We start from the raw sequence: 25,433 nt of genomic DNA, 5'->3' as shown, positions 1-25,433 counted from the left end.
AGCAGATGCAGAATTTTCATCATCTTAAGCCCTGATTAATATATTTGCGAGCAACCTCAAATGGCACATGATCTCATCTTCCACGAGTCGAGCGGCATCAATTAAGGACGCTCTGATTCATTCGAGGCAAGGTGAGGATGGGTGGAGCATGACAAATGTACACAAGTCTGCCTCCATCCAAATAAACAGAGCACATTTGCTTTCCCGTCATACACAGTTAATATTTAGCCAAACACGACTGCCAGGATAAATATTCCCCCCGAGCACTTTTGGTTCAGGCGGTTCTGACCCATCACTTGTCATCCTCTCCCTTATGCACTCTTGAGGTTTTACTCATCCTTTCGAATAAAGACAAACAAACCAGAATGGATACAGTAACTTATTTGAAAGTAATATCATCCTTTTGCTGGTGTTCTTTGCGTTCACACTGATTTTCCGAGGTCTGACACGGACTAGACGAGTAGACTCAGCAGACAGTGGAAGAGCTGGAGGACAAGAAGTCCAGCATGAGAGCAGTTATTATAATTCAAGCTTTAATTAAAGAAAAACAAATTGCTCAACAGGGGAAGAAAGTCACCGGTTAGAAGGACCCCGGAGCTAAACTTTTAATATCCATCTTTGGAGAATATGTTGAACTTTTGGACGAGAGTTTTTGCTTTTGTAACATTTTAATGGTCGCTTTAAGTCTTCGGCATATATGGAGCTGAAGCTGCTAAAGATTCAGTCCTGGTTTAACCTTGGTGAAGCTTAAGACTTAGACCTCTTGTGCATGTCGGGTTCAGCTAATAATTATGCCACTTTGCTTCTCTTAACACACTCCTCTACCCTCAAAATGGTAATCACACACTGCTCTGGTTCAGAGCGGTTTTAGATGCCGCGCTCCCCATTCTGCATGCAGTTCGTGTCATTCATTCCCTCTTTCTTCGTGCCCACTGGAAGACCCCGGGGGCTGGTGGAGGAGCCAGTTGTGGAGATCCTGATAAGGTGCAGACTTTGAGAAGCATGTTAAAGCCTTCTCTTTATTCCCTCTGTCTGTTTCTCTTCTCCACTACAGTAGGAAGAACTCGCACAGAGGCCACTTATCTCTATTTGTCCTATTCTGTGTTTAACTCGATGGTTTGTTTGACTGACTGCTGTGCTTTTGTGGCTACATTTTCAGCACAGTTGTGACCACTTTTTTTGCTTTGAATATGTCCCCATCGTCCTGTTATTGCATTACCAGCATGTCCGTAAGATGATGCATCGTAGAGAGAGTAGACAGGTGACAAATTAGAGGAGGAATCAGAATATATGAATACAGGAACTTAATGGTTGCAGATGCTTGCCTGCACAGCGTGAGGGATGCCTGAGTGATTTGATGAGCATGAAAATCATATAAATCATATGATAAGACCTCCCGCAGTCACCTTTTTAAATAGAGTGTTTATTCCATTAGTAAAGCTTTGGAGACGTCGCTGATGCTGTTGTGGGTGTCACAATACATCACTAAAGAGCATTCTATGTTGAATTCTCTTTCCATTTGTGATTTACCTCCACATATAGCAACACAGTAGAATTAGTTCCAATAGTTAAACCTGTGTAGAGACACAATATGTCTGATTCAGCAGTTACAACTATCTAATATTATGCTTGTGTGTCTTTGGTTGCTTTTCTAGCTTTGTTAACTTTTTGGGAGCATATTAACCCTTCATAGGGCACTCCTTGAAATACTTGGAAAATTAAAAATTCCAACGCTAGGGTGTTATTGAAGGATATTTCAAGATATTTTTACTTTTGTGACTTTAAAAAATAAAAATGTTGCCAATCAAGATTAATAGAGTTACCATATATGGTAACCTGCACTTTTACGGTTAAAAAAAAAAAAGAAGGGGGAATTTAATAAACAAAAGAAAAAGTAAACTGAAGGACTAAAAAATGTATTTAGAAACATTGTAGTTTGAGGTAATGATACGTACACAACCAGTAGCAAAGTATTTATAAAGTGCTTGGCAAGTTCATTTAGTCACATTTTTCTTGGACGGTGGTCTTAGTGGCGCTAATCTCACAAAATAAATCAAAGTGGAGTTCAATGCAAACCAGTAACAAGGCGTTTATAAAGTGCCTGGAACATTTGTTTAGTGACTTTTTTTTTTTAAGGTAGTGATATTGACACTCATGTAAAAACGAAATCAAAGGTCACATGGTTCCTCAACCTCAACGAGAGACACGGGGTGGACACATTGACCGTCCAAGGAAGTTACCAAATATGGTCACTTGCCCCATAAAGGGGTTAAGAAAATTGAAAGTGTGTCATACTTTCACATAAACCTGGAAACAACCATAAAGTCTGAGGTTTTAAAAAAAAATTTAAAACACAAGAAGGGCGGCAAAGTGTTGCAACGTTTAGCACCGTCTCCTCGCAGCTAGAAGGCTGCAGGTGCTCTGGTTTCCTCTCACAGTCCATTGACACGAATGGAAGTTTAATTAGTGATTCTTAATTGGCTGTAGGTCTGAGTGTGCGCGGTTGTCTGTTTTTGTGTTGGCCCTTTGATGCCCCAGAGTGTACCTTAACCCTCATATAACCCCTCCAGGCTCCTGAATAGGCTCCAGCCCCGCAGTGGGTAGAACTAATAAAAACAAAAGAAGTTCTGATGCGTAAAGTGAAGGGGGATATTCTGAGAGATAGTCTGCTCGACTTCTATTTGTGTGCCATTGACCTTTGTACTAAAGGTCAGATTTCCTTTAGTTACATCCTTCCATTGAAACACATACACTCAGTCCCCTCATCAGAGACTGCTTCTGATGAATAGATTAGTCTGTTCTAAGTATGGCTGTGCCTCAAGTTTCCTGCAGAGCATAAGTAGAACTGTGATAGTGGAGAGTATGACATCAGAACTAAGTAAAAGTGCCAAATTGTTATTCTAAGCAAAGAGGGTTTTGTCAGTGTCAAATCATGACTAGACTTGAGGTTTCGAAGGGTGCAGTGCACAGCACTCAAAAACACTTGGAGGAAACTGGTTCAGTTTTATCCAAAGCACGATCAGGCAGACCAAAAGTGATGACGCCATCAGAAGATCAATAGAGCAAACTTTGTTCACTTAGAGATAGAAGGGCTGCTTCATCACAGATACAGAATTTGCTAAAAAAGCAGAAGGCTCCGATCAGCAAAAGTCTCCTTAAAAGAAGGCGATATAGAAGAAGTCTCTGAGGACACATAGCATCTCCACACCACTTTTTAGGAAGGGAAACAAGGCCAAGTGCTGAGGCTGTGCAAAGACCGTCGACGGGATGTAAAGACAGATGAACCCTCCGTTGCGTTACCCATGTGGCTCCTGAACAGCATTTTAAAACTGAACATGAAGGCTTCGGTCATCGCTACTGTTGCCTGACTCCCTAACTCCTGGTTAATCCACAAACCTCTGGTCTATGGATTATCCTATGACAGCTCCAACATGTCATTCACATCCTTATTATGCTAAAGCCATAACATTAAGCATAAATACAATTCGGAAATGTAATAGTTGAACTCTATAAAACTTTAGCCCCATGTAGCTGTCATATCCAGTGAGATTAGTTACAGAGACCAAAACTGTTTTTTTTCCCAGGCTTTTTATCATGTTTGTTTTTGCATTAAAGTTTCATCATGGAAGTCTATGGTGGCTATTCGAGGAACTGCAGTTTGTGGCAGCTGACTTCGTTTTTCAGCCGTGTAGGTTACCGCTTGGCTAAGACTTACCAGCATTTTGTAGCACACGATGAATAGATAGTAGTCCTATTTACTGATGAATCCAAGTTAGAGATTTAAGGCAGTAGCAGAAGAGAGTATGTACGGACACCAGCAGGAGAGAGAATGATAGCACAGTATTTCAAACCCACAGTTGTGGATTGTAAATAAACCCATTTACTCAAGCAGTGCAACTAAACACAAATTCTTTGGTAAATGTACTTCATCTAGGTCACGTTCTACTTCCACTTTACTACATTTTAGGAGGATATTTTGTGTTTTTACTTCACCACATTTGTCTAGTTACTAATTACCTCACAAAACATATGAAAAACCTGTAAATTATGATGTTTTGTTATCAAGTAAACAACCCAACAATTCAAACAAGTACAGCTGAAATTATAAGTTGGTTAATCAATCAGCTGAGAGACAAAATTATTAAATTATTTGGCAGGCATTTGTTTGTTGAGGTCATTTCATCATATAAAAACATTTCCAAATGTTTCCAAGAGATTGCTGTGATTATATTTTGTGCTGTGTTCTTTACATATTGTGTCAAAGTTTGCTTTGACTTTTACTTCGAGGTGTTTTACGTACTTCCACATGGACACCTTCTCTGATTCGACCAAGAAGTAGTATCTCCTCATTCTTCAGAGACATGCTCCACCCTCTGGTCTGCACCTTAGCGGAGAAGGACTCATGATGCAGAAGCTAAATGAACCTAAACACACCTCAGAACTTTGCAAGAACGACGTAAAGACCAAAGACGACCGAGAGGTGCCGACCGTCATGGACTCTCCACAGACACATTTAGGGAGACGCTTAGACTGAAAAGGTTGCTGATGTGACAAGAAGCTCATTGTAAGTTATCATGTCATGCTGATATGACATGAATTATCAGGTTTGATCAAACTAGTATAGATCATGCAGTTTAAATGCTGCTGTTGTTTAAATTCTGAACTCCAGAATCCAAAGGCAAGTTTGGAGGTCATGTTTGATGTAAAAAAATAAATAAATAAATCAGAAAAATTACATAATTACATAATTATTAAGGCCAGAAATAAATCATCAGATTTTCAATATTACAACTTACTATGAGTGTATCAGTTTTTTTTTTATTGATTTTAAAAATAAATTTAAAAAAAGAGAGAAAGTGAGCTTTTACAAGATAGAATTTCCCTTCTGGGATAAATAAAGTATTTTTCATTTCATTTCATCATGTCTTATGTCTTGTTCTATCAGGAAAATTAGCCAAAGATAAGCTTCAGATTGGGACGTTTTGTCAAACTCCCTTCATTTTACATGTCTCATTCAAAAAAACAAGCAAAAAAAATAAATCTGCTTTCCTTGTTGCATCCTAGAAACTATGACTGACTCCGCTGTGATCAACAGTCACGTGACAAAAAATCAGAGAGTTTTTAAGATGAACTGCAGGCAGTGTTCACACAGAGCAGAGAGAAGACAACAAAAGAGATTGATCAATAAGTCAAACACACTTGATCAATAAAGTAAATGCAGCATGGCTCAGAAACAGTGTACAGAGGAGCACGTTGTCAGCATTCAGCATGGTGAAATCCTAGAGCTGATTTGAAGAGTTGGGAGAAAAACGTCTTCAAAAGCACACTTTAATATAGTATCTAATAAATGGAATATTTGCTTTTTGAAGAAAGAAGAAATAAAAAGCGGGACATAAAACATTCGCTGAAACTTTTTATTTGCTCCTAACTCTTCTGCGGTCTTCTCACCATCTCGGCAAATTGTTTTGACCCCAATCCAACACCTTTGTTTACCTGTGGCTGCTTATAATTGAAACTTAATACGAAGCATGTCCAGAAACTCTTCTGATTAATGAGAAATGAATATGGAGAGATTATTTTGGAGTCAAGGTACAAAAGGGACTAACAACTGATATATTGAGCTGTGGTCGGCTTTTAAGTCTTACCCCACAGTAGTAAAATTGGAGCCATGACCTACATTTCAAACAATTTAGCTGTGAGATTAAATATTGGTGTACTTCAAAGGAAGTGAAGAATGCGTGGCTGCAGTGCCTTGAGCGATGCGCACCGGTTCACCTCAAAGTTGGTGGCAACCCAGCTGACATGTTTCTATGGGAACAGCGAGATAGCAGGCGTCGGGGTTTATTTTAACCCAAAGGAATCCCTCTTTTGCTGTGACAGTGATATTCTAAGTTGATAGTTCTGGTATATTATCTGGTTTGTGTGATCATTGCTTCTCACGGAGCCTCATTTTCAATTTGTCCTTCCTTCAGACTGCCGCTCTCGTGCTTTCACTCAGCCTGATATCTCATTTGCTTTCCCTCTATCTAATCTCAGTCACTTCCTGTTCATCTCCTTGCTCCCCTCTTTCTCTTTCCCTCCATCCCCATCTCCCTGCCTCCCTCCAAATTGGACAATCCTGATTTGAGTTTGGTTTCTAATGGGGCGGGGGGGGGCATTCATTTGATGGGAAAATGGACAGAATCGAGGCCGATGGTGAAGAAGGGAGAGCGGCCGGATAAACGAGTGGGTGGTTTAACTGTGAGTGCTGGTGTGTCTTTGTGCACGCGTACGTGTGGGAGAGCGACTAAAAGCAACCAATAGAGATAGCAGTGTGTCATGAAGCTCCAGCATGGTGCTCAGTCAGATCTAGGGATACTGTCACATCCGATCCTCCTCAACGCTGGTCTCTGGTGCTCTGTGGGGCCAGCGAGGTCCACAAGACATCACAGAGATGTAGATATAAATACTACACCATCCGAGCTACACCTTCTTCTTGTGTCCCGAGGCAACTGCAGCCTAAATCTACGGCACTCTATTGATCATAACGGGTCATTAAACTAGTTTTTGCCGGTTGTTTTATGCAAACAACATCAATAACCTGAAGGTTAAATTCACGGTCTGCAGCCCACATGAACGGGGCTGTTGGAATAGTTTTTGTAACATGCAAGGAAGCATTTTTAAAGCACAGTAAACAAAAGACATCCATTTTATATCCAGTTTGTGTTGTCGAGTGAGTACATTTACTCATAATTCTAATATTTCAATGTTGTTTTTTTATCTGATGTTGCTGTTTCAGGATATATTTGTTATTTTTTTCTTGTCAAAATTGTATTAAATTTCATATAAGTACAAAAATGTAAACAACTTAAAGGTTATTTAAGGGCTTCTTTAAATTATGCATCTCTTTTGTTGCACTTTTAAACATTAAAACACCTTCTCATAATGTTCCAACAGGTTTCAAATGTATATAGCATTTTTATTTTTTCTAAATGATTTAGTAATTTCCTAGCTGGGTATTCTTTTGTGCACTTTTCCTCAGCTACATTTAATTTGCTGCCCTTGTGACTATTTACAAGATGGTGCACTGATCTGATTAAAACAAATAAACTCCAATGCTTTTATTAGTTGTTTTGTTTAGTTTTTATTTTTCCTGGAAATAAATCTGGCTTTGCTTACACAGGCAGTGCTGCTAGTGGGTAAGATAAGGTCATTTTCTTGTTTTAGTCTCTTCAGAGAAGTTGTTGAGAATAATTACAAGGTAGAACACTACAAGCCCCATCCTTTCATTTTCCATTTTGCCATTTCGTTTTAATTCTGGGTATTAGTTGTGGGTAAAATTCTTCCTTATAAGGCTCATGGAGCACGAAACAGGAGAGGAGCTGGCACGAATGCAGCAGGAGTCTAACCTGCATCCCACCAGCTGGCAGACACGTGCGATCTGAGCCTACTAGAGTGCCCGTTTGTCCATGTTATTACCGTTAGGTGACTACAAAGTGAGAGTCGGTAGGTGGTGGAGAAATCAAACCTTATTTGGAGATGAGCTGCGTTGCTGTGTCTGAGGACTGGAGGTATTTGGAGGAAATCAGTCCAGTTCCGTCACTTCAAGAAGACATGAGATTATTGAGAGGCTTGTGCCGTTTCAAATAACAGCTGCTGGGCTGCCTTTTTTTTTTGCTCACACTGTGTTTGTTTGACAGTCAGATTTGTCTTGTCATATGTAAATCAGTGTCTGGAGAGTTTTTAAATGCTGGAATTCAGATATTTCTCAAATTGGGTTGAAAAAAAAAAAAAAATCTTCACTGGCTTCATACATCTGAGCTACAATGTCCCTGAGACTGGACACGTGTTAATTAAATTTTTAAAGGAACATTGCACATTTATCATGTGTCATTCAAGTGTCAGGACACGAAAAATGTGAAGCTCACAGGCTATAAACTGTACACATGGTGAAGACAGCTGTCACTCACATCAGCATGAAGCTGCCGGGCACTGAGGAAGGAAAAAAAAACAAAACTGCAGATACTGTTTGTGTTGTTGCGCCCTCACTCACTGTCTGACGTACACACACACACACATACGCACACTGTACAACACTCGGCCAACTCCTGCTTATCTTTGGTTTGCACACATTTAGAAAAGCATACACTGCTGCCTCTCTCTGGACATCGGTTTGAACTGCACTCTACGCAGGACAGTTTAATGATCCTCATTTTAAAACGTTGCCAGGCGTCAGTCCTAAATGTGACGACCTTATTGTGTCCTTAGAGCGCACGGTGCGTCTTTTGTTCTCGGTTAAGTTACAATATTTCATAATGCATTCTCCCAAAAAAGAAAAAAAAAAATTCAATTTGGAAGTGAAATGGGAAAATCTATCATCACATTTCTCCTCAAAGTGGTTTCATTTAATTTCATCACAGAGCCCTACAGGGCATTTCTGTGTCTGGGATGAAGCTCGCTGACATTAAAGTCTCATTGAAGCCTTTCATGTTGTTTTCATTGTTACTTCATAGTGTTTTGCATGTGTCTGGTGGATTCTGCTCAAGGAGTGTATTTTACAGTGGTGCTCATATAGGTAACAATATCGTGTCAGAAATGCATCCTTTTTTAAATTTTCAAGCTTTTCTCATCGTTCCCTCCGGGGGTCTTCAGACTTTTTGGTTTGTAACTTCTCAAAATTGAGCTAGCACCTGTCACAGACTGCATCCAGAGAGTAGGGCTTTAAAGAGGTCACGGCCTCTATTTTCTCTGTTTCTTCTGCTCATACGGGACCCTGAGAAGCTGGTTTCATTTCATAATATGAAGTTTCACATTGAGAGGTTTTAGAAGGCAGAAAATATCTTCTTTTGGATTTCTTGTGTCCTTAAATGCACCATTGTTGTGCCAACATTATACATGATCTGAATCTAGTAAATTCTTAAAAAGCAACCATCCCAGTCCACGGAGAGAATCTGAAACTTGACAAAGTTCAATATTATCTAACGGGGTTGCTGTCTTGTAATCTTGGTATTTCAGAAATGGGTGTGTCTGCCAGCGAGCTAAGTGCTGATTTCATCTACGTCCTATTCACAGGACTGAAGACATAACAGTGTCCAGCATTACATAACAGCTAGCCAAAGATTATAGAACTAAATGTTGAATAGTCACAATATGGTTGTTTTTTATTGATCCTCTGTCCTGTTTATTGTCTCATGATATTCTTTGTGTGACCTCTTTGGGGTCCTGGCCCTCAGGTTGTGAACCAGTGCTGTTTGTGAATCTGGAGCTGCAGACAGTCTTTGAACAGGCTGCTGTCTGACTTTTGCAAGTTCGCCTTTGCACTCCTGCCAAGTGTTATATCTGCAATGATGCGGGTGTCAGAATTTAAGTGCATGTGGGTCCTGCTGAATTAGTATTCTGTCCTCAGTGTGGAAATGCTGTATTTCAGACAGAAGAAACCACAAGATACCTTTGTACACAGAGAGCTTTCAGCTGTTGCAGCGAGCAACTAAAACGATTATGTAACTGCGGTGGCTGTAAAAGAAAACAAGCCGGGGATAGAAGAGATGAGGGACCTTCAACAGACTAATGGGGTCAGTTATGTGCATCTCCAGCTTTTCCAGTTTCTTCTCGTTAAATGTTTTGTTTTTCGATATTTCTGTATGTTAAAAAATAATTGATTAACGGAACATAGGAAACTGAATTTTGCCAGTTTTAGGTTCAGGAACATCAACAGTGTCACAGTGTAAGGTACCATTCGCATACTTTTCTATTTATGTTTTTATTCTAATGTTTCGATACTGCAGTTTATGACTCATCACGACCCCGTGAATGAATGCTTTATCATTATGATAATAATGGAGGCATGATGTCCTGAAAAGCAATCTCATGCAACCCACCTCCTCTAGCCACGCACTAAAGCTCCTTTATCTGTGCCATTTATTAGAGATCCTCAGATAAATGAACTCTTCCTGCTTCATTTGGAGCTCAGGCGCCTCAGCTCTATCCAGCCATTGATTAGAGATGTGTTCAATAATTCAAATAATAGCATTGGAAAAAGGCATGCTATTCATCATCAGTTAAGTCATTTTGGTGTTAGGCAATGACCCTTGCAGGCACGCCTGCTAAATCATTCTATGACATAATGAATGGGGTCATTTGTAACTGTGTCATGCTATGATTACCTTCTCTTACAATGGAACCTTCTGACCTCAATACGGTTCAGTCAGTAAAGAGTTTCGCTCATAATCAAGAACCTGAATGTGCACTCATAAGGTTGATGAGTGGGAAGAAGTTTTACAAAAATGTCGTCTGACTGCTGAAGTTATATTCGGCATCGTTTACACTTAAGTAGGAGCATTTTATACTCATAAATATCCTCCGTGTTGGATGTCAAATCTATATTTGCTATAGATTGTATATAAAAGATGGACATAGCCTCCAGAGGGCTGTACCACGAAGCAAGTTTGACAAAGCCAGGCTTTCTTTGTGTAAGTCGGCTCGACAAAACCTAAATCCCCAGCCAGAGATAACAGGTATCATGAAAGTGATTATCAACTTTCTTTTTCAGACTCTGGGCACGTTCACATAAAAAGGGATGTTTAACTCATCACGTGACTCTTCTTCTGCACAAAATGAAACGGTCGTGTGCAGCTGCTGCAGTCAACACGTTGTTTTAATGGAGAACAATGAGGAATATACGGTCGTGTTATTCACACCCCTCCATGAAAGAAAAGGCAAAATTCACAATTGTCACTCAAATAACTAGAAACTGAAAAAAGCAATAATAAATAAAATAATTTAAAAAAAGAAAAGAAAAGAAAACTGTCTGAACATAACCTGCTCCCGACCAGGTTAGCTCCACAGCATCAGTTCTATCCGGGTAAAAAGAGAGCCACCTTTGTGACACTAAAACCTCTGACTTTAAGCTCAAAATACCTTGATAACCCACTAATCTTGCTTCATAGTACAGCCCTCAGGTCTGAAAAGCATAGTAGAAATTGAAGTGCGTTAAACCTGCATTATTTGTCATGGCCAGCAGGGGGGGGTGACTTCTCTGGCCGCAAAAATAAGTCCAGTTGCATAGAAGTCAATGAGAAAACCCAACATCTTCCTTGATTTATTATCTCAGGAAATTTTTTTTAGTCACGAATTTATGGATTCAGTCGCTAGTTTTACAACTTCTTCAATTCTGCACATTGTTAATTTTCTGAGATAAAGCTCTATTTAAAGTAAAATAGATAGTAAAGCAGGGTATGTTTAAGAAGTAGCTTGTGATAGTCAGCACCGTGTGGGCGTCGGTATACGTCAGCGAATCAGTGAATTCAGCCATTATTAGCTTCATTTTTGGCAACTGTGTTTTATCTGTTGTAACATGTCAATATGTTTCTGTGAAAAGGCCGATGCAGCTTTGGGAAAAAAGGCGGAAAGTCAAAGCCCCATTCTGTATCGGTATCATTATGTTTATAATGCTGAAATATCAGTTTCTTAAAGTAAAGACAAAGACAGAAAGTAGGCGGAAACTATAAATAGATGATCTAGCAAATCTACAGCGATAAACAAACAGATGTAATATGGGGTCATTCAAGGGAAAATACTGCAGCTCGGGGTTGAAAATTAACATTCAGAGGAAATGCTGCACAAATGAAAGGCTTATCTTTGTTGGGGTGTGTATAAATGTAATGAATATGTAACAGTGTTATTTATTAAGCCTCGTTCTGCACCTCTGAGTTGGAGGATTCAGGATTTCATTACCAGCTAATACCACAACATAAGTGTAAAACATAATGGAAAAGTAAAATATATTGCGCATTTAAAGCATGTCTCATACTCTTTATTTCCTCCAGATTTACAGCAACAGACAAAAATAACAGAAATGCCACTAAACAGGTCATGAAATATTAGGACTTGCAAGATGCTTGTTTTTGAATCATGAGAAATTCTTCTTTTTTTTTTACGTAAAAAAGCATGTGACCTTGAAAATAGTCACGGAACCCAATGCAGCAGTGCCATTAGTCTCATTTTCACCCTGTAAATAATCAGTCATGTGTTTCAAAATGAGCAGTTAACTGTTATAAGTAATTCATTGTTACTCTATAAAGTCCCTAAAGCTTTCTGTTTCTAGCATTTTAATGGAATTCTTTAAGTACAAGATTCTTTCTGTTTGTTTACGCTTTAATTTCTTTAACATTACAGTGTTTAGTTTTGTAAGGATGTTAATATACAAAGGAAGGTAGATTCCTCTGCAAACTGACTCAGAACTAGTTTGGTGAAGTCTGAGGCGTCCTCTTCTCCAGTTTGATCCAGATGCCTTTCTCTGGTCGTAAGATGAGCTCGCCCACTGGACGAAGCTCCTCACGTGTCTGGCAAGCTTCAACGTTGAAGTTACGCAGAATGGATGCCAAAATCACCTTCTCTTCCATAACAGCAAAGCGCTGACCTGGAGAACGTTATAATAAAACACAAATAATTAATTAGCCTCACTCAAAGCCAAAGTACGTACAGAGCTATTAAATGTATTAAAGTGAAAGCCTCCTGGTCTCACCGATACAGTTGCGGAGTCCAGCTGAGAAGGGGACGTATGCATAAGGAGGCCTTCCTACTGAGTTCTCAGGCAAAAAACGCTCGGGCCTGAACTCCTCGGGATCGGGGAAGTATCGTGGGTCACGGTGGAGAGCGTAGGTGATTATGACGACATTCGCACCTACAGGAACCTTGAAGCCCTCTACAAGTAAAACACAACTTAGTCAAGAACAAAAAATGTCATGTAGGATCTTGATTCAGTTCCCTGACAGATAACTAAATGCCAAAGGGAGGGATGGCTACATTAAAAGATGGGTCTTGTATTTTTTAAGATAAGACCTTTTTTTATTGGTAGTTTGTTTATCTTTACTAAAGATCCAGATAACACTGTTGTCATTAAATCATTTGCCATCGTCTGGGAAAACTAAGTCCAATGGGGAAGCCATGAGATCTAACATCCTGTCTGATTTTGTGATGCCGCCGCTGTCCTGTCAAAGACATATTCCTAGAACTGACCTCTCAGTTTGGCGAGTGCAAGGAATGATAGCCAGAACTAAAAAACAACATTAAACCCCCAGTTGTAAAGAACTGATTTAATAATTCAGACTTAGAAATCTGAATAATTCAGGTTTATTACAACTGGGGATTTTTTTTTTTTTTTTTTTTAGTATGATGCTTGCATTTGATCACATAATTTCTTGTGACAGATGCACAGAGTCAAAGCTGTATCAGTCAGTCATGTAAACTGTAAGTCCAGGGACTTTTACGTCAGAGAATTTCCGTTTTGTTGCAAATGAAGACACAGTATTCTGTGTGAGGGAGCTCTTAACGAAACAGCAAAGAGAGGTCTACTGAGAGAGCGAATCCCCAAACACAGCATCACATACAGAAATACGCATAAACAAGAGCTTACAAGATGATACTGAAGCTTCAGTGGGTTGAGAAGGACCTTATGGTGGTGGAATGAGTCATGCAGGGAATAAGAACGGTAACAGAAATAATACATAAAAGCCGTCTAAACCTCTTGTATGAATGTGACGAGGTGACTTTGGTCACCTGGTAGTAAACATACGGTGCATCAGTAAGTAAATGATGGCAGCTTCATTTATGAGAAAACTAAATGAGACGTTAAAAAAAAGAGCACAAACTGTGACCAATCTGCTTTCTGTCCTTTGTTTCACAAAAACAACATCACTCAGGTATAATCTTTCCAAAGCACTGTGGTTCTTATTCGTACCTCTACTAAAAAAAAACTTTAATTTTCTCGCTTTATTTGACCGAAAAACACCAGATTTTGGATGCTGTTGCTTCACTGTATATTTCCAACATGACATACAGTCGTCCTTAAATGTATTCATACCCTCCCATTAAAGACGGAAAGAAACAGCTGTCACTGAAATAAGTTGAAATTGACAAACGTAATCATAAAGAAAAAAGTAATGAAAATCATGACATTGCTTTTGAATTGTGGTTCAACAGAATTTTTTTTTTTAAACAAGTAAACAAGCATGATGGGACTCGTAAACTAATATTTTGTTGAACATCCCTTTGAGCCAATCACTGCAATCAGGTGTTTTGATTTTTGCCCACTGCTCATCAGCAAAGTGCTCTAATTTGTCCAGGACAGTTTTTTTTTTTTTTTTTTTTTTTTTTAATTATTCTTTTCAGCCACAATTCAAAAGCAATGTTATATTTCACTAAATCATAATTTAGCAAATTTTTATTTCTTATTACTTTTTTCAGTTTCTAGTTATTTGAGTGACTATTGTGAATTTTGCCTTTTCTTTAATGGAAGAGTATGAATACATTTAAGGACGACTAAAGCTGCACTTTCTACAGTTTTCATATTAACAGTGGATCAAATGACAATTTGGAATAAGAAAAGAGCGTTTCATAGCCATGAGCCCAATATGTAGGATCATAATATGCTACATTAAGTTGCTGCACAGTGCCACGTGCTGGAAAGGACGATTGCAACAACACCATACAACTGATGTCATGAGACAAAGAAAACTAGATCTTGAATAAATATATATATATATGCATGTATATATATATATAGGAGGAACTCTGGCTTCCCTTCCACTTCCTGTAAAAGATACCACCACCGTGGGGGATTTGTGATTAATAACTGTGACTCACTGATGTGGCAGTCTTCGCGGATGGTGCGAGCGAAGAAAGGCACAGAGGGAAACAGCCGCAGAGTCTCCTTGATCACACATTCCAGGTATTTGAGCTTCTTCAGGTCCTCCATGGTAATAGGCCGGTCAGATGTACCTTTGCACATTAGACAGAAAATAAATTCTTCTTCTCACCACAGTGTAGCAGCAGTGCAAACTAATTCTTACAGGTCAGACGGCAGAAGGTTTTCCACCTGAGATTATGCAGTTGAACTTTCTTCTACTTTTATAACTGTGGCACACATGCAGTAAATGCAACTTGTCCTATCTTACCGAATAGATAAGAACAGATTAATAGTGGATGCAGCACAGCACACGAAATTATTGTGCTTAAGTTCAAGAGCCAAGACTCTTTAGTGCAATCATTTTTCTTTATATGATGGCTCTAAATCAACAATTGTTAACAGAAGACGTTGGATATAAAACTCGGCACTGAGCATTAATGTAATTAGGTTTACACTGGAGATAGAAGAGTTGGGAAAAAGACAAAATTAGTTGTTTTTTTTTTGTGCTTGAGGGCAAGTTTAGGTCCATGAATGGGTGCAGAATTAGCATTTAGTTTACATCATGGAAAATGCATGGAGGCCACAGTGGATCCACACAGCACTGACAATAATTCAATTATTGTCTGTGTATTTTGGCAAGGATTTTCACAGCTGTTATCCAAGTATAAGCTCCCCCCTTGACTTGCAAAGAGCAAATAAGTCTGAACAAAGATGAGTCAAAAGGCTTCAGGCAGGAAAATAAACAATGTCATTAAAGTGAGAATGGAGCGGGGTAGGTTATGTTGCTGTTACCGAACACCTCCTGTAGCTCTTGTTGAACTTTGCGTTGCACCTCGGGGTGGGAGCCCAGCAGATGGAGGGCCCAGTTCATAGAGGCTGCTGTAGTATCATGACCCTGCAATGTAGAGGCCGTTAAATGCCGTCACACTTTTAAAGCAAACACATTTTTAAGACTTTAAAGCTGCATAGATACAGTCGTCCTCAAATGTATTCATAGCCTCCCATTAAAGAAGGAAAAAAAACAGCTGCTGCCACTGAAATAAGCTGAAATTGACAAAAGTAATAATAAATAGAAATGTAATAAAAATCATGACATTGCTTTTGAATTGTGATTCAGCAGAAATATTAAAAACAACAACAAGCAAACCTGCATGATGGGACCTGTGAACTAATATTTTGTTGAACAACTCTTTGAGCCGCTGCAAGGTGGCTCGGTGGTTAGCACTGTTGCCTCACATCAAGAAGGTCGCCGGTTCGCGTCCCGGTGGGGGCACCGGAATCTTTCTGCGTGGAGTTTGCATGTTCTCCCCGTGCAGCGTGGGTTCTCTCCGGGTTCTCCGGCTTCCTCCCACACAGTCCAAAAAACATGTTGAGGTTAATTGGTGATTCTAAATTGTCCGTAGGTGTGAATGTGAGTGTGCTTGGTTGTCTGTCTCTAAGTGTAGCCCTGTGATAGACTGGTGACCTGTCCAGGGTGTCTCCTGCCTTCACCCTAAGTCGTTTTGTTTTGTTTTGTTTTTAGTTTCTGTTGAAACACAATTCAAAAGCAACGTCACAATTTTCATTAAATTTCTATTTATTATTACTTTTGTAAATTTCAACTTATTTCAGTGACAGCTGTTTTTTGTCTTCTTTAATGGGAGGGTATGAATACATCTGAGGACAACTGTATTTGTTTTACTCATAGTGTGAGTTATATTCCAGCCACTAACCCTAAACATAAAGGTGTCCACTTCCTCCTGAATGTCCTGATGGCTCATCTTGTTTCCATCCTCATCTTCGGTCTTTAAGAGCATGTCCAGAAATGCCCTTCGTTTCTTCACGCCCTGATCAGAGTCGCTGTCTGATTCGGTGTAGGACATATTCTCCGCCTTCTCATTTATCACCTGAAAATAAATGAGGTTAAGGATGTTACCCAAAGCGTTCTGTTCTTTTTCTACCCTGAAACGAAAAATCGGCGAGGAAAACCGTCGCTTTAATCCTGCGTGGACTGACAAGTACCACCAAGTCCGAACGCCAAACCAATGTGTTTACTCTGCAACGAATGCGATGCAGTGCTGAAACACTATAATGTCCGAAGACACCACACTGAAAAACATGCTGCGTTTCGGACAAACTTTCCCGCGGGATCTGATGAGAGGGCAGCTAAAATTCAGAGTTTGACTGCGCCTTGCAACCGGAGCTGAACTACAATGAAGCGGACTTGCACAGCTCAGGAAAGGGCCACAGCAGCTTCCCTTCGTGTGTCATGGATCTTGGCAAAGAAAAAGAGGCCGTTCACAGACTCAGAAACTGTGAAGGACTGCATGCTGGATTAAGTTTTAACCGACGATAAAGTTAAGATGAGTGTGACATCTGCTATCAAACAGGTACTCCTGTCTGACACTTCAAACATCGACAGGGTTGACATTCTCGCCACAGACGTGTTCGAGACGCTGGTAAAAGAGCTCAGAAAAGCTGATCATATGGCTGCAGCAGTAGATGAGTCCACAGATAGACCTGACACAGCCCAGCTGTGCATGTACGTCCGTTTTTTTGACGGGACAGTTTTTAAAGAGGAACTGCTGGGCTTATTGCCATTAGATGGACACACAACAGGTGAAATACTGTTTGAAAATATATCATCAGTTTTTGAAGATAATGATCTGGACATGAAGCACGTGTGCATGCTTGTTAGGGATGGGGCTCCATCCATGGCTAGAAAAGTTAGCGGTTTGGCTGCATGTTGGTCTGCTGTTGCACCTCAGATGACAACCCTGCATTGTGTTGTGCATCAGACTGTATTGTGCCCAAAGCTGAGCGATCATCTTAAATCAGCAATGGACAATGTGATGGCTATAATAAACGTCATTTGCTCAGCATCAAGCCTCCAACATCGCTTGTTTCGCCAGCTGTTGTCAGAGATGTCTGCTGAGCACCAGGACCTATTGTTGCATAACGACGTAAGGTGGCTCTCCAAAGGCACAGCACTGGAGCGTTTCTGTGATCTCAGGGAGGAGATAACCACTTTCCTCTGCAGCAGCAAGTTAAAAAGAGCAGAGACATACTTAGCTCAGATATTGGACGACAACTTATTGCCTGATGTCTGCTTTCTCTACGACCTATTTAGGCATCTTAATGATCTAAATGTGGGATTGCAAGGTGGGGATAAAACTGTCATTGATCTTGTAGAACAGATGGGTGCCTTCCAAGTCAAACTGGACATTTTTACAACTGACTTAAGCACTGGCAGAATACTGCATTTTCCCCCACTACGCAAATGCATCTCATTCCCCTTGCGAATCACTGACATGATGACAGGTTTCATCATGAAAGACAACTTTACCAGTCGACTCGATAGGCTTGTTCTGCTCACAGATGTGATGAGCTTTGCTGAAAAAGCCCTTCACTGTGGCAACACACCAGGACTTGTCCACCAGAGCAAAGGAAGTGGTCCCCTCTATTGATGAGGGGAAATTCATACTATCCCAAGTCATGGCTCACGAGCTTCACAGCAATGGACCTGAAAGGTTCTGGTGTAATGTCAATGTGCATCAGTTCCCTAACATTAAGAAAGTTGCAGTCCACTTGCTCAGTATGTTTGGATCAACATTTACATGTGAATCAAGCTTTTCACACATGAACATGATAAAAAAAATTTTTAAAAAAACAGCTCTCGTTGGTCTCTGACAGATAGATAGATAGATAGATAGATAGATAGATAGATAGATAGAACTTTATTATATTTATCAGATACTATATTGAAGTCTGAATGTTGTTGAATGTTATGTTAATGCTTAGTGTTAAGTGCAACAAAGCAGCGTGCTGTAGCAGAAACTAACTGTAGTTTTATGTATTTATGTGACTATTTTCTGTTAACTTATTATACGTTTAATACTGAAGAAAGACATTTTGTTTTCACAGTTATTTCACTGAGTTGCACTTTATTATGCACTTTGATGTCAGCTTTACTTCATTTCAAAGGGATAGGAACTGTGTCACTGTGCCCACTCTTTATTTTTATGATTATATGCACTCAAGATGTGACTGTCTGAGATGAGACCAAATATGGACTGAGACAAACTCAAGAAAAAAATTACCTCAAATGTTGAAAAGTTGCTGTTAAGCAAGTGACTTTTTTATGCACTTCCAGATGTGACCAAAACAAAAGACGTTGTTTCTAATCTGCACTTTGTTTTTATGTTCATATGCACCTTAACATGTGCTTGTAGTTACCTATCAAAACGTGTTGAAGTTATGTGTTTGAAATGTAAAATTTAAAGAAGCAATGTTTCAGTAGGGCTGCAGGGTGGCGCAGTTGGTAGCACTGTTGCCTCACAGCTAGAAGGTCGCCGGTTCGCGTGCGGTGGGGCACCGGAATCTTTCTGCGTGGAATTTGCATGTTCTCCCCGTGCGGCGTGGGTTCTCTCCGGGTTCTCCGGCTTCCTCCCACACAGTCCAAAAACATGTTGAGGTTAATTGGTGATTCTAAATTGTCTGTAGGTGTGGATGTGAGTGTGCTTGGTTGTCTGTCTCTAAGTGTAGCCCTGTGATAGACTGGTTACCTGTCCAGGTGAACCTGCCTTCACCCTAAGGCGGCTGGGATAGGCTCCAGCCCCCCGCGACCCCAATGAGGATTAAGCGGTGTATAGATAATGGATGGATGGATGAATATTTCAGCACAGGTTTAGTTTAAGCACTGCTCTTCTATTGTGTTTATGTCCTTTGGATGTGGCAATACATTAATAAACATCCGGTGTGTTTGTTATCTTATCTTTTTGTGTTTGTTTTAAACGGTTAACTTTACTCACAGTCTGCTAAAAATGTCCCGCCCAGCTTAGTCTGAAAATCCAGCCCGAGTGAATTTTGAATTGAATAGCCCTGCTCGATGGGATAAAGTGGAAAAGGCTCATTTATAAATGGACAGAGTGAATGTTTTAGTGGGATTTGGAACCACTGGCTCCAGCGCTTACTTTGTATGTGAAGGAATGGAGGATCTTGAGCGTCTTGTCGTGCTCTTGGCCCTCACCAAAGTAGTTGTACACAAAGTCGGACCAAAGCCAAGGTTTCCTCTGTCTGCGGCTCACGATGTCACTCATTCTAAGGATGAATCGTTAAGATGAAGACAACAAATAAGACAGAGCTTTCATCGTTCTCTGTATTTGTGTTATAGGACAAAAAATGGAGAGAAAAAAAAAACACTCACTTGTACACGCACTGAACGTACTCTGAATCAGAATTACTCTGTGCATAAATATTCTTTCCCATTGCAGTTTCTGGAATGACATGAAGGTGTGTTTGAACATCTAAATATAAATGAACATTGTAGTAAGGTAAGTAAGGTTTTGGACATTTTTCTTTGTGTGAATGCAGAAATATGTCCAGAAAAGGTTCATCCATACAGGTGCAGAAGCACTTTTGATTTATGCCTGTATCGATTCTCAGTCCTTCAGGAGCTTCAGTAAAATCAGCTGAACTTTTCTTTCAGGTTCTTGAAGATGTTTTACCTCTTGACTCATTCAGTTCTTGGCTGAGAGGCCTTCAAGAACCTAAAGTCTAGTTGCTTCTTACTGAATGGAGGAGCCATGTGAGGCGTGAGACGTGTGAGGTGTGTGTGCTTTGTATTAGTACTGGCTGGTGGGTGTGTGTCACTTTTGGTTTGATTGTTAAGGGTGTGTGCTCACCTGGGCACAGGTTATCATTCAGAAGCATGGAGGCAGGATGAGTGTGTGGTGACAATTTTTGTTGACTGTAGTTTTCTTTTCCCGCTGACGTTTGTAGTTTCTAATCATTTCTTTCCACTATACACCTTTTTGCACAGTTTTACATATGTAACAACAGTCGGTTTGTTTGTTTGTTTGTTATACGACATTGCATGGGCAGAAATGCCATGAAAATTGTAACGGAGCAAAATAAACAGAACGACATGATTTTGATTAGGTTAATCTAATAAGGTGACAATTAGCCACAACACTGGGATCAATTTTTGATATACTTACCACAGATGATGTCTAGAGCGCAGAGGGTGATGTGACTGAAGCAGTTGAACGAACCCTTCCCTGCCTGCTTCTCCAGCTTCCCCAACAGAACCTCCGCCTGTTCGTTCATTACCTCCAAGAAGTCCGTCAGGATTGAGAAGTGGAAGGTGGGTGTCAACATCTTCCTCCGCTGACGCCACTTAGTCCCAGTGCTGGTCAAAGGAAGGAAAACAATCCACAATGGTTTGAGTTAAAGAGGACACCAGTAGGACCTGTGTTCTCATTTGACTTGCAACAGGGATTAGCGATAGCTCAGAACAGAAGGTTTGTTGTGCACATTAACTGTCACAAGCGAGGAAATGCTTTTTGATGAACCCCCCTGACCTTTTATATCACTCGTTTTGTTTTTCAAAGACAATAATCACATCTAAAGAGCACTGGTGTTCTAAACACAGTGGCTCCACTCTTATTTTTTATAGTTCGATCCTCAGTTCACAAATAGGAACTTTAAACACAAGACTCCCTGTTAGCAAACCACGTGGACTGTGGTGACCTTCTGACCTTTTCCCATCCTCAGGTCTATTTATTTATTTATTTATTTATTTGACAAGGAACAATGCACATTAATCAACACTGTATAATGTAAACGTGCCCGAGTTAGTTAAATTAAGCTAGTTTTCAGTTTTTAGTCCCTTTGGCAGTTGTCAAAGCCAGCCTAAAAACATTTTCAAAAATTAGCATCACATAACAATTTACACATACAATAAAAATACAGGGAGAAAAAAAAAATGCAACCAGTATATTTACATTTCCTGTGACAGTTAGTGCTCACAGGTCTGTGTCTCTAGCAGCCACCTTTTGGCGTTCCTTTTAAATGAAAACAATGATGGAGACTCTCTCATCACTTCAGGCACTGTGTTCCACTGTTGGGATGCTCTAAATGAAAAGACGGCCTGGCCAAACACAGATTCTGGGCGGGGGAGAATGCAGTCCTCCCTCACTGCCCCCCTGGTTACTCTGCCTCTACTCGATCTAAAGTTAATAAAGTCATTCAATGAAGGGGGAGCAGAACCAGTTTTAATTCTGTACATTAAACAAACATTTTTAAATTTTACCAGATTATCCCAGCTCAGGAGTTTATATTTCTGCAAAATGTGGCAATGATGATAACTGTAAGGTTTTTTTTTATCCAGTGCTTGTTTATATAATGGTTTTATGGGACTGATTGTTGTAGCATGTGAATTAGACCAAGCTATGACACAATATGTGATATGGGAGAGGATCATGGCAAAAAAGTATGTTTTTGCAGCTTCACTTGATAGACAGTCTCTAATGAACCTAAAATTTGATAAACTGTATTTGACCTTATTACAAGTTTTTCTAATATGCGATTTGAAGCTAAGTTTTGAGTCTAAATTTAATCCCAAATATTTTAATTTTGTAACGGCCTGTAGTTTTTGTCCTGCTATTGAGATATCTGGATCAATGTTTAAATTGTTTTTTTTGAAAAAAAACATGCATACAGTTTTGGATATGTTAAGTTGCAGACAGGAGGTTTGGAGCCAGGATGTGACCAGTGCCATTGCGTCTGTTAGTTTTGATGAGACCTCCTCAGCTGTTTTACCATGAGCAAAGATGACAGTATCATCTGCGTACATGAGTACAACTCTGATAAACCAATGGCAAATCATTAATATAAATGCTAAAAAGAACTGGACCAATAATTGAGCCTTGAGGTACTCCAGTAAATGTTTGCAAAGCATGGGAGTTATGATTATCTATTTGAACAACTTGTGAGTGGGCTGAGAGCTAGGACTTGATCAAAGTAATACATTCTGTGGAAAAATTAAAATTTGAAAGTTTCTGCAAAAGAATGGAATGATTGACTGTATCGAATGCTCAATGCCCCCACTGGTCCCCCATTGTCTACTGACGACTTGACTTTTTCCAGAAAACAACACATTGCAGTTTCTGTGGAATGATTGCACCTATATCCGAACTGCATTGGATGCAATGGAAAGGAGCTGTTATTGAGGTGCTTGGTGATTTGTTCAACTATTAGTTTTTCAAAAACCTTGGACACAGTGGGTAGGATGCTAATTGGCCTATAATTTGAGGTTAGTTCTGGATTGCCACTTCTGAATATTGGGATGATCCGTGCAAGTTTCCATGATTCAGGGAATATCCCTTCACTGAGTGCCTTATTGATAATGTGTGTTAATGGAATGGTAACTGACTGACTTATTTGTTTCAACATGTATGTGTCCATTCCATATACATCCTTAGCTTTTGATCATCCATCCATCCATTATCTATACACCGCTTAATCCTCACTAGGGGGCTGGAGCCTATCCCAGCCGACTTAGGACGAAGGCAGGAGACACCCTGGACAGGTCACCAGTTTATCACAGGGCTACACTTAGAGACAGACAACCAAGCACACTCACATTCACACCTATGGACAATTTAGAATCACCAATTAACCTCAACATGGTTTTGAACTGTGTGGGAGGAAGCCGGAGAACCCGGAGAGAACCCACGCTGCACGGGGAGAACATGCAAACTCCATGCAGAAAGATTCCGGTGCCCCCACCGGGATGCGAACCGGCAACCTTCTTGCTGCGAGGCAACAGTGCTACCAACCGCTACCAACTATACTAGACTATATTTTGGCCACGACATGATTTTTTTTTCCAGCACCACCCTCTGCTTGGTGGTTGAGAAATAATGTCACACATTTCAGAACATGCTATTATGTTATTATTCACTTATTCCGTTGTCATGACTTTTTTCTTTAAACGCAGTCATCTGAGCTTGCATGTTTGGATCACGTGTATTTGTCTTTCTCCTTATTGATGGACCCTGATAATTACTGAGAGGAATTTTAGTATCCATAGGTTTACCTAGTGAGCAGACCAGTTCCAAGCCAGGGATGGAGGAAGGTGTAGGAATAAGATTTTTCCATGTGAACTGGGTTGGTCAAAATGGGCTAGAAAAGTCAGTTTGTAGACAAAAACAACATGTCATCAGCAATAACATTTGAAACAGATACTTCTTTTTTTTAGATAGATATCTAGTACACAGTCAAAAGGATGAACCATACAGCGGCCGGGTTTGACTGCAGTGATTTATTTAGTATGACTCTGTAAGCATACAAGATTAGTCTAATTGTATACTGCAAATTCAGTTCAGGTGGAACTTATACAGATTGTAAAGCCCCTCGAGACAAATTTGTGATCAGGCCGCATAAATAAAACAAGCCTGACTTGACTTAAATGCTGGAATGGTTAGCAGTAGAAATTACATATCAGTTAGAGGCGCAGCAGTCTGCAGCACTGTGTAAAAGTGCAATGACATCCTAAGGTTAAGGTCAGCCCAAATTGTCGGGCTGAATTTGGCTTAAGTGCGGCAGCTTCCACTTCATGAAAGCTGTGATTATTTAAAATGAAAGTCCTGCAGTATATTTGGTTCTTATAGTTGTGCCTGTACCAACACTTTGACTGTAGCTGCTCCACATATGACTGAATCCTAATCTTTTTCTGAGAATGCTTGTCATGTAACCCCTGTTGATATTGTATACATGCTGTGTATGTGGAATTGTCTGTCAGCATACCTCAACAGTTTCAGAGTGATACAGAACCACAAATGGGACCGGTCCAATCCAGACTTTAAACAGCGGCCTATCAGAGAACTCACGGGTAAGTTCCTGAATTTGGTTAAAGAAATCTGAAACAAAGAGAAAATATAAATATGTTAACTAACAGAAAAATAAAAGCGTGATTGCGTCATCGGTGTATCAGCCTCTGCAGCCTCCTTTTCTGTCTTACCTCCTGCGTTGTTCTTGAACATCAGTGCATTTCCGATGATGGGGTACGTTCCCTCCACCTCGGGGATAGGCTTCATCTCAAACCATTGGTGCAGGTAGCTGCTCAGCAGCTTGTAGGTGATGTAGGTCAGAGCGGCGATGACGATGCTAACTCCAAGTACAGGTATAGTGTAACTACCAAGCAATACCGCCATCTTTGCTGCAGAGTGTATGTTCAGGTTGTGCCTGAATGTCAGTACCAGGTTGTCTTCATGTGTTGCTGCTATTAACAGAGCGTGACGTGGGCCCTGCCTTTACTCCTCCTCCTCCCCTCTGCTGTCAATCCACGGACAACTTCCGTTTTTCGAAGGGCCCACGGAGTTGTATTGCCGGTTATTGCCCTGGGGTAGATGAGGAAATGTTACAGAATGCATGAGAAGAACATACAGAAGACAGACAAACATGAATACTAAAATATGGAGGAAAAACAACCCCAGAGTGAATTGTATTGACTCAAATTACGTCATAAAAATGTTAATTATTCACAGTATGATAGCTGACTGGTGGAAGCAAGAGACCTTTGTTCGACTTATTCTCTCCTTGCATTCATCAACATCAACTGTTTATCATGACAAGCCGGACTGGTTAATAAATAACAGCCTTATCTTACCACCATGTACCTTTTATGATCAGAGCTGTTCACAGCTGGGACCCATGAAATACTGCAATCAATGGAAGAGATATAAATTTCAGCTCAATACAAATTTTAATCTCAATTTGGGTTCTCCATGCATTATGTATAATGTTGTAGGGATTTGCCCTCAGGAAATAAATTAAAGAACATTTGTATATGTAATATTATTGTAGGGTTTTCACTTGGTTCTGCTGGAGGTTTCTCTCTATAATTTTTGAATTATTTACTAAGTGAAGCGTCGAGAGATTGCTTATGTTGCGACTCAGCGCTATTTAAATAAAATAAAAACATTTAATTAAATCTTAGTTTTCT

At 40.0% G+C, this 25,433-nt stretch overlaps 1 protein-coding gene and 1 long non-coding RNA gene across 2 annotated transcripts; one reads left to right on the top strand and one right to left on the bottom strand.

The window, feature by feature from the left end:
- Window positions 1–11,762: 11,762 nt before the first annotated feature.
- On the bottom strand, window positions 11,763–24,642 carry cyp4v2a (cytochrome P450, family 4, subfamily V, member 2a). Its single transcript, XM_008282078.1, has 11 exons — window positions 24,450–24,642; window positions 24,236–24,348; window positions 23,526–23,611; window positions 20,644–20,834; window positions 19,851–19,920; window positions 19,618–19,744; window positions 16,378–16,551; window positions 15,458–15,560; window positions 14,623–14,757; window positions 12,503–12,682; window positions 11,763–12,397 (listed from the first exon to the last, which is right to left on the bottom strand). The coding sequence occupies exons 1-11, from the start codon at window positions 24,640–24,642 to the stop codon at window positions 12,219–12,221; spliced, it is 1,551 nt and encodes a 516-aa protein (XP_008280300.1). The 3' UTR covers window positions 11,763–12,218.
- LOC103357493 (uncharacterized) lies at window positions 21,370–23,564 on the top strand. The gene is made up of 3 exons (XR_520203.1): window positions 21,370–21,460; window positions 21,533–21,539; window positions 23,553–23,564. It is a non-coding gene; the product is annotated as an uncharacterized LOC103357493 (long non-coding RNA).
- Window positions 24,643–25,433: the final 791 nt, after the last annotated feature.

The sequence above is a fragment of the Stegastes partitus genome, unplaced genomic scaffold (assembly GCF_000690725.1).
Source record: "Stegastes partitus isolate 25-593 unplaced genomic scaffold, Stegastes_partitus-1.0.2 Scaffold256, whole genome shotgun sequence".
Taxonomy (NCBI): domain Eukaryota; kingdom Metazoa; phylum Chordata; class Actinopteri; family Pomacentridae; genus Stegastes; species Stegastes partitus.
The sequence above is the reverse complement of the archived record's forward strand: the minus strand, read 5'-3'. Positions and strand labels throughout refer to the sequence as shown.

Coding starts and splice junctions, on each gene's coding strand:
- cyp4v2a (XM_008282078.1), bottom strand. CDS start 24,642: ATGGCGGTATTGCTTGGTAGTTACACTATACCTGTACTTGGAGTTAGC. Junction 24,349..24,449: donor GTTCAAGAACAACGCAGGAG/GTAAGACAGAAA, acceptor TCTTTGTTTCAG/ATTTCTTTAACCAAATTCAG. Junction 14,758..15,457: donor AGAGCTACAGGAGGTGTTCG/GTAACAGCAACA, acceptor TAATGTGCAAAG/GTACATCTGACCGGCCTATT.